General features: G+C 58.7%; 1 protein-coding gene across 7 annotated transcripts in view; it reads left to right on the top strand.

Annotated features, from left to right (window-relative positions):
* The window catches only part of JAKMIP3 (Janus kinase and microtubule interacting protein 3), a 37431-nt gene that overhangs the window by 27057 nt on the left and 901 nt on the right, over positions 1–9473 (top strand). For 4 of the 7 annotated variants that reach the window (XM_006754927.2, XM_015572805.1, XM_006754920.2 and 1 more), the window contains 3 exons: positions 58–99; positions 703–1651; positions 8172–9473. The exon at positions 8172–9473 is cut by the window's right edge and continues 901 nt beyond it. In XM_006754927.2, the coding sequence (XP_006754990.2) occupies positions 58–99; positions 703–870 (210 nt within the window). In that variant the 3' untranslated portion in view covers positions 871–1651; positions 8172–9473. Of the gene's footprint in view, positions 1–26; positions 100–702; positions 1652–8171 lie in introns of those variants that run through there. The other 3 variants (XM_006754922.2, XM_006754923.2, XM_015572804.1) reach the window with 3 other exon arrangements.

Here is a 9473-nt window from a genome sequence, read left to right as displayed (position 1 = left end):
TGTCTCTGCCCTCCCCTCCTTTTCAGTTTCTATTTTTGTTCTTATTTTTCTCCTTAGCTTTCATTCTGTGGTCATAGTGCGCCCGGGCACCCTGGCGTGGTGAGTATGTCATTGCCTAGTTACCGGGCGAGGGTCCCATCTGCCTCCGGCCCGCCCAGGAGGTGCCCGGCAGCCCAGGACCCTCAGCCCCGGGCAGGGCCAAGATTCAGAGAGGATGTGGTCGTCAGAGGGCTCAGGGCGCTTGCCTTTCTTGACAAGGAAGGGGGGCAAGGACTCCCCCCAACACAGTGAAGGGCTGCGTGCGCCTCAAAAGCCTTGCAACTGTGTTTCCTGTGTCTGGGGCACGAGCGCTGACAGCGCACTGTCACGGTCTTTGTCCTTCTCCTGTGGGATCGGGTACGAGCCTGGGTCCCGCTGGAGACCCGGCCAGAGTGGCCAGCCTCCCGGACGCACCCTGATCGTGCTAAGCTGTGGGCCATCACTGCGGCTTTCACGCCTGGGCCACACGTGGAGGCTGACCACCGCCTCCTCCCGAGACAAGATGAGAGGACACGTCTGTGTGTGTCCGAGGCCCCGCCCTTCACAGGGTGCCGAGAGGACCTTCCACGGGAGGGTGGCGGCCCTTTCCCCGGGGCCTCATCCTGCAGCTGCCGCCTGTCGCTGAGCCACCGCCCTGACGTGCCCTCGTCTCTGTTCTTCCAGCCCCCAGAGGAGCCGGACCCCGTCCCTCCAGCTGGACTAGACGGCAGCGGGTGCCGGGGTGGCCAATGGAGACCGCCTGCATCATTCCCGCGGACCCAGGAGCCTCTGGCCTGTGCGGACCCCCTCCTGTCGAGGAAGCGGCAGAGAGGGGGGCTTGAGCTGCTCTGAGCGGACGCTGTCCACCCTGACGAGCCGGAGCAAAAACAGTTTCCTGACTGGGCTCCTCTGCAAGAGCTTGGCCTTGGCTACTGGACCCTGGGGTCCCTCCTCGGGGTGCAGCCCCCCAGTCCCAGTTCCAGGGACATGAGTCCCCGAGCCTGCAGCCCACCCCTCCTGGTTCCCGCAGTAGCTGGTACAGGGTCTCTGAGGAGGATTCTCAGAAAAACGCAGGCGCCCCACGAAATGACAGAATCAGGCTGTGGCCGCGATGGTGACCCGCGTTCCGGACGTCCTGAGGGCGGTCTCCCTGGGCTGCCGCACCTGGGCTACGCTGACGTTGCGACTCGCTCACTGGGGTCCCAAGCACTTACTGATGGACACGTCACGATGCCCTCCCTTGTTTGACGCTGATGCCCCGTGGGCACAGATGGGGCCGCGGCTGCCACGCTGCTCCATGCCAACCCCCACGGCCTCCTGACCACCGGAGATATGAAGGCTGAGGCCGCCCTGAGCCTCGGCTGGGAGCCTGGTGGGACTGAGCATGACGACGGCAGGTGGACGACACGGCGGGTCCCCGGACAGGGCTCTGACCTCCTCGGAGACCCTGGTGGCGACCTCCAGCAGCGCAGCCCAGACCCCATGGAGGCCTGGGTGCTGGTTGCCGCCCGCCCAAGGCCTGAGGGCACAGGGACCCGAGTGTAGTTGAAGCTGCCCTGTCCAGAACTCTGCCCTTCACACTCAGGGCACCTGGGAAGGTGAGGAGGGAGCCAGACGCCGAGGTGGCGAGCAGGTAAGGCACTGCCATACGTCCATGGGGACAGCGCTTCCCTCCCGCCTGCTGGGGGCCCTTGAGGGGGCGCTGACCTCCATCTGGCCGCAGGATTCCACCTTATCTGATCCTGCTCAGTCAGTGCGGCCTCTTTTAAATGTGGGTCAGTTTGCTGTGACACTCCTCTGTGTCTATATGGGTGGGTGGGGCCAGGTGGAGGTGGCTCACTCCCCATTACCACCCCTGGACCAGGTCTGATTCCCAGAGGGTGTCCACGTGGGGGATCCTCACTGTCTCCTTCATGAGCTGACCCCATGTGGGCCTCCTCAGCCCAGACCCAGGACACACCCCAGGCCAGCCAAGGCCTCCCTGAGCCCCCTATGGACATGCCAGGGGCTGTCCCTGAGCTATGAGTATGGCCTCATCTCTGCTCTGCAGGGAAGAGCTTGTGAAAGCCCCCCCGACATCTGCTCCAGCCCCCACTGGATCTTAGCTCGCCCTGCCCCCCCATTTTGCTGCCCCCAGAATCTTAAAAAAGAGAAAGCTTCCTACGTTATCTTGTGGAGCCATCCTTCTCTCCAACCCCGACTCCCAGCTCAGCGGGCTTCCTGTGTGTCCCAGATGCATCCCAGCCACCTGGCCCCAGTCACCTCTGCTCCCTGCCCCAGGCCAGGGGGCAGTGCAAGGGGGAGCCCTGGGAGGGAGGAGGACAGGCGAGGAGGGAGGCGGGCGAGGCAAGGCTCTGGTGCCGGGAGAGCCAGGTCTGGTTCCCGAGTCTGTAAGGTGCCAACAGTGACTATCAAAGAGCCCCTGTGCCACACAGTGGGCACCGTCATTGTCCTTGTAGAAAGGGGAGCGATCACTGAGCCGAAGCAGAGGCAGAGGCAGAGCCGGCCCGGGAGGAGGAAGAGCTGAGCCTGCCACCTGCTTATTCAGAAAGGGTCCGTGACGTTTCCTTCGTGTCTCAGATAGAACATCCGCGTGTATGTCCCCTAAAGAGGCAGGCGGTGAGCCCGATAGGGGGCCCCAGCCCAGGCAATATCTGGTCCCCCAGGGTGCTCAGCACAGCCTCGGGCTAGCAAGGTCCCTCTAGAGCAGCTGTTCTCAACCTGTGGGTCACAACCCCTTTGGGGGTCGAATGACCCTTTCACAGGGGTTGCCTAAGACCATCAGAAAACACATATATAATTACATATTGTTTTTGTGATTAATCACTATGCTTTAATAATGTTCAATGTGTAACAATGAAATTGGGGGTCACCACCACATGAGGAACTGTATTAAAGGGTCGCGGCATTAGGAAGGTTGAGAACCACTGCTCTAGAGCAAGCAAGAGTTTGACATTCTTCCTCCGGAACAGAGCGAGACCTGCCTGGTCCTGCCTGGGCCTGGAGACACCCTGAGAGCCACACGAGGGCGCTCAAACCCACACGGAGCTCAGGTGCCTCTCAGAGCGATCAGGAAAGTGCTGACCACCAGTGCCTGGCAAGGACAGTCCACAGTCACCTCCTGGCCTCAGATGTCACCCGTGGGGGGAGCAGCGGACACCACACATCACAGGGGCACACACCTGTATGGAAACATACTGCCCAGGGTCCCTGGAAAGGCTCCATGGTGGCGGTGGCTTCTGTCCTGTGGGCATCACTCCTGGCCTCCCGTGACCAGCCCGACTCTTTGCATTTGGGGCACAGTTTTGGCGGAAGCACCTGTTTTGCCCGTCGTTGTTCCCCTTCTTTGTCCTCTCTCACCCGCACTGTGAAGGACTCCTTTTTAAAAACAAAACCCCCTCTGCTTGGCTGGACCACGTCCTGCTCTGTGGTCGGCCCGTCCTGCCTGGAGCGTCCTCCATGACCCCATGTCACCACACCCTGGGAGGCAGGGGCAGCGCTCTGGCTAGCGGGCATGCCTGGTCCCCATTGCACCAGGGGTGGTGGGGTGGGCCGTCTGCCTAGCACGGGCAGGAAGCTGAGATGAGGGGATTGCGTGTCAGCGGACCCAGATTTACAGCTCCTGGTGGGCAGGCCCTGAACGCCAAGAGCAGCCCCTCCTCTAGGCCCCTGGCGATTGCTCCTGCAGGCACCCCAAGTCCCAGAGAGGGGGCTCTGGTGTCACTTGAAATCCAGGGGTAAGCTGCTGTCGTCCACAACACGTCCAGTTAGTGAGTACCGCGTTTGCAGGGAGTAGGAACCTGAAAATACCTCCCATGGTCTCCACCATAACCCAACAACACTTCCGTCTTCATCGCCTATATTGTTTTTTTAAAAAGGAACAAAATGTGTGTTTACTCACAGGAGTTTCACCTGAGAGTGAACAGCTTGCTCTTTGAGGTCGTTTATGGGGCGCCGGCTGAGCTCAGGGGAGAGCCGTCCCCAGTCACTGCCTGCCTGTCTGGAGATCAGGGACAGGGGAGCCCCAGATGCCAGACACTGACAGGACCCTGCCGGGCACCCTGCAAAGCTCCCCCCGGGCACCAGCCCGCGTGGAAATGAGGCCTTCAGAGCTGAGGTCCGTCGCATGCTTGTCTGATGGCAGGTGGCGGGCTGTGTGGTGTCCCACTGTGTGGGGCCACGGGGGAGACACTGCGTTTGCTTTTCAGAATTAGCTGGCTTGAGGGGTCCCTGCCGGCCTGAGAGGCCACTCCAGCTCCTGTGCCTCCCCCTCGCCAGACCTTGTCACCGAGTTTCCTCCGCCTTTGCCGTGTCGGTGCACAGAACTGCCCTCGTCCTGATCCTGGCTCAGGCCGCCACGGGTTGGGAGTGGCCACTCGGAGATCTGTTCTTTTTAACTCTGTGGACGCAGTGACTTCCAACCACAGGACCCTGGCCCATCGCTGCCCTCCCCTGAGAGGTCACTGCTGTCCCAGGCCCGGGGCAGCGCCTTGTCGAGCTCTGTTGCAGACACGGGTGTTTCTGAAGGTATAGTTTGTATTGTCTCTCCAGTCTTTACGGAGAGACAAGGTGCTGTGCGTGTCTTCTGGCCATGCTTCCTGCACTTGCTGTCACTGCGCCCAGACCCACCTGCCTTGTGTCTGCATGTCGTGGGCTTTCCTCTGACGGACACTTGGGTTTGCTCTTGTGAACGGTGCTTCTAGAACATTCTTGTAAAGTCTGTGAGTGTGAGGGGCAGGGCCTTCTTCTGGGCGTGTGTCCACCTGGGAGTCAAAACCGGACACGGTGCTCAGCCTCCGAGACACTGTGGACGAAGGCTTTCCCGTTCCCGTTGGGCTTGGGGCGATTTACTCCTGCTCTTTGTTTAGAATCGTCCTGCTTTAGGTACAGCAAAGGCTTTCCTCTAACGGCCCTGGGAGATTTGCAGAGTCACAGGCGGAAATGGAGGCTTCCCCTCCCCCTCACTGCTCTGTGGTCTAGCCCAGTCTCTCACAGCAGCTGCCTGGTGATGGGAAATGCAGCCATCTTGATTGGAGCAATAATGGGTCTTTTTAGTGGCACAACCATGGGGCCATTATTAGAGAGGTCAGTGTCAGAAAGACAGCTGGACACCCCCTCGTGGGACTGTGAGAGCTGCTGCCTGCAACCCAGACAGGAAACGGACAGGCACCGGTGGGGAGCAGGCAAAGTGCGTCTGTGTGACGTGTGTGCGATGTGTGTGTGTGTGGGGGGGGGGGGGTTGAAAAGAGAATTGGAACAAGAGAAATAACCTTCCTGAGTGGGGTCCCTGAGGTCACCTGGGATGGTACGGAGCTCTGGGCCCCCACAGGTGTGTCTGTTTGTTCCCCTCATAGTACTACACTTGCCCTTTTCTGGGCCCAAACCCCTTCCCGCCCTCCATTGTTTTACTGACATGTAGGGGGGGGGGGGGGGGTCAGGCAGAAGCCTGCAGCCTGGGCAGTTGGATTCTGCGCCCACACTGGCGGGGGACTGTGCAGTCCACGTATATTCACAGTACAGAGATGAGATCAGTCGCCTTCTCTGCAGGAGGGACCCAGCTGCCCTGGCTTCTACACACCCTTCTGGCCATTACCTGGAGGGCGTGGCCCTGACCTGGTAAGCCCTGGGCTGACATGGACTCGGTGGGATCCTATGTGCTCCGATGGTTGGAAGGCGGGGAACGCACTCAGCGCCGGCTTCAGTCCCTGCACCGTGAGCACCCGCCCCATACCCACCTCTGGCAATGACTGCGCCCACCCTGACCCCTTGGCGGCCCCTCACAGCAATGGTCTTCCAGAAAACCAGGGCTGGGGGCTTATGCGGGGCCATGGGAATGGAGGACAGGCACCCTTGATCCCCGGGGAGGGGGATGCTGGGCGGAGGAGCGGTCAAGGCCAGAGGACACCACTATCCAGTGTCCCCAGGCCCCAGGGGAGAGGTGGGCAGCACCGAGGGGGTACACTGTGGCCCTGGAATCACCAGCCACGGCTGAGGTTAAGCCGTGAGTCTCTGATTCCCAGGTAACTGGGAGGAAACGCCAGGAAACAGGCCATGATGCTCATGTAGTCACTTTCTATAAAGTGACTATTAATGGAAAAAGTTTTTGCAGCCCCAGGAACACAGTTTCATAGAAACGGCTCCCACACGGGAGTGAACCTGAGTCGCCTGGAGGCTCAGCTGATTGGGGTGAGGCCCACCCCATCGGGAGGAGAATCTGCTTACTCAGTCGGCTGACTCAGATGTCAGTCTAGTCCAGACAACCTCACAGACACCCAGAATCCTGTTTGGCAAATGTCTGGACAGCCACTGCCCGTCAGGTTGACACATAAACCCCACCAACTCTGCATTCAAGAGCCGGGCAGGTCCTCACCTGCGACCCGCTCCATAAAGGCAGCTGCTGCTTTTATTACGTGTTGACAAGGCAGCTGCAGCCAGAACAGGGGGAGCCCTGGACGGGGCACAGCATGAGCGTGGCTCCCCCTGGAACGGAGGGCCCAACCCAGCATGCGTGAGCCCCACCGGGCTCTCCTCTGTGGGTGCTGGGGAGAGGGGACATCGCACACCGAGCAGGCCGGGCAGGGGTTGAGACTTGCCGATATGTGAAGGGCCCCGAGGAGCGCTGTGAGGGAGGAAGCTAAGCTGGGTCTGGGAGAGGCCATTTATTTTTGACATCCCCCCCAATCAGAGCTTTGGGGATAAAAGGCCCTGGCCCCACAGGGTTTGGGTTCTCATTTGTTTCTGTTTGGTTTGGAAATGTTTGGCTTCAGTTTCCCCGATGATGTGGGAAGGCTGTTGTAGCCCATTCTCCATTGTGCCAGGAGCCGATGACACCTATTTGTGTGGGTTATTTGGGGGCGTCTGGGACACAGGAAGTAGGGGCGGTGCTTGGGGGCAGAAAGCAAAGGTCCAGGCTAAAGGGTCTCACCTGGCCAAGTGTGTGTCTGTGGAATTGGGCCCTCGCCCACTTGGTCGTCAGCCGGCCCACCCGGTGGGGACCTGGCTGACTTGTTTCATGTGGTTTCTGGAACCCCAGAGAGGCCGAGGGCCGGGCCTTCCGTGGTGCTCGCCACCCGCAGGGGCCTCGGCTCCAGGCGGCTCCTCCGACCGCGAAGGTGCTGTCTCCCATGCCAGCAGCTGTTTCCCCACAGTTGATCTCAGTCGGCACTCCCAACACAAACACACCAGGGCCTGTTCCTCGGGCTCTGTTTTGACAGAAATCAGAATGTTGATTCCTGATCCATATGTCTGCGTCCGTTTGCATGTGGTACCGACAGGCGTTGTGTTTCCGCAGCTCTTAATGATGTTCTGACGTGTTCGTGCCTGCTGGGCCGGGGGCCCACATCAAAACACCAGGCTGCCAGCGCCCCCTGGTCCTTCCTCTGCTCATTCTGGTGCCGTGACATGAAGCCGGTTCATGGCTTTGGTTATCCACCTATTCCTATACTTCGTCACCTTTCCTCAGTGCAGGTCACTATAGACACGGCGCCATAACCGCACTCTCCTAAATGCAGTGAGGCTTTGGTTGTGGTGGCTGTCCCTACCAGGACACCGCCCCATCACCGGGCAGTTGCCTGTCCACGGCGCTCTACTTGGGGGACTGTCGGCTGACTTAGAAGTTAGGCTGAGAAACCGAAACAAAAGGCCCACAAACCCTCTCGTTCTCTCCTGGATTAGAAACCTGTGGAGTTTCTAAAACCTGAGACCCTGGGGTTTTGCCTCTGACCCCTCATCCTGCTCTTACTCCTGCCGCCCCAGGGGCCCATCCTGGCCCAGCCTCCTTGTTAGAAGGCCTCTCCTAACTTGTTCCAGACATCACAAATGTAAAAGGCGAGAAGGAGGGGTTGCTACCTGACACAGCCCCTTTCTAAGTAGTCATGAGAAGAAATGAAGATGGGGCAGGAACGTGGGCAGCGGCCCCAGGCATTGCAGGAAGGTTGAGGCCACTTCTGCACATGGCTTCGTGCGTGGGGCACACAGACCCACCTTTGTGGCTCCATGACTTCCGGGAACGCTGGTGTGCACCTCCTGGGCAGGGGCTCAAATGTGGCACCGTGGCCCCTGGTGCTTTCCCAGGCCTTCTCCACTCTGCGTGTGGCCCGAATGTCTCGGATGGCTCATGCTAAAATAAAGCTTTTGTCTTCATTCTTTTTCAGAGGAAACCGCACATGTGGAAGCCAGGTTTGGTGAGGGCTCGGGTCTACAGCCCAGGGATGCCACCCAGCACTGGGATGCAGCCCAACATCCAGCTCTTCCTCTGTGGGCCTCCCCCCTGGATGGTCTAAGGTTGTCGCCCTCAGTGCTAAAGAAGTTGCAAGGGGTATATGTGTGTGTGCGCGTGCGCATGTGTGCTTGTGTGTGCGTGCACAAACTTGCTCCACCAGAACACCATGCACAGGGATTTAACTCTCTGGGGCACTTAGAAGTCGACACACCGGGCAGCTAGCCGTGCAGCCAGGTGAGAGCATAACTCACAACGTTGCATAAAGGAACACAAACCGCACCACCGAGAGGTGGGAGGGAGGGTGGCTGCGTTGTCTGGAAGGGTTAGGTTCAGTTTGCATTTGTGTCGGAACAAATGCTCAACTCTGGTGGGGACGACAGTGGCAGCCGATTCCCTAGGCTGAAGTGGGGAGAAGCTGACCGGGTTGGAGAGATGTGCTTTCCCAGGGGAGGGCAGGGTTCCGCTAGGCAATGCACTATTCCGCAGTTTTGCAAGAAGGACCCATTTTTTGTTGTCATTAAGGCCATGCTTACTATTCACTGGGACAAGACCTGGGCCAATTTATGACTGTACCATCCTTGCACATTTGCTGTGCTCAGAACCGAATGGCAACAACAGTCTGGCCTTAGTAAAAGGCCCAAGAACTTATGGATGAGCAGATCGAAGTGTGAGGGAGTGTGTGACCCAGGCATCCAGGGACACCCCAGAAGTCCACGCACTCCTCTTGTGGGGTCCCCCCGGTGCATACCTGCACAGGAGCAGCAGTCATGCGGGCAGCCATTCAGGGTCTAAAGATACGCATTTGAAACCCAAAGTCACCTCCCTGTCTCCTTGGACTGTTATGGCTTTGCACGTTGTTCATATGTCTGGAGTTCTTCATACGCCAACCCACCCACCCCAGACACTCTTAATCACAGCTTATACATTTAAAAAGGGCACACTCTTCAGGAGAGAGAACCACGTATGTATGCACTGATGCTTACAGAGTTGTTACATGTGAAATGTGTGTACATAGGAGAGGGAAAACGGCTCAATGAATGTTTCCAATAATAGTCCAAGCACCAGAGCACGTTTGCATCCCTGCCGTCTTCTGAGAGCACACGCAATGTCCGTTTTCCTCTTTCGATAGCATTGCTTTCAGTTCTGTGTCAGAGGCACCCGCTTTCATCTGGTTACAAAAGCCAACATTTCAGGACTGGGCTTTTGCCAACACGGCAGAATACGAGCATTCGCC

Source organism: Myotis davidii, unplaced genomic scaffold (assembly GCF_000327345.1).
Source record: "Myotis davidii unplaced genomic scaffold, ASM32734v1 scaffold72, whole genome shotgun sequence".
Lineage (NCBI taxonomy): Eukaryota > Metazoa > Chordata > Mammalia > Chiroptera > Vespertilionidae > Myotis > Myotis davidii.
Note: the sequence above shows the minus strand (reverse complement) of the source record. Positions and strands in the feature narration are given on the sequence as shown.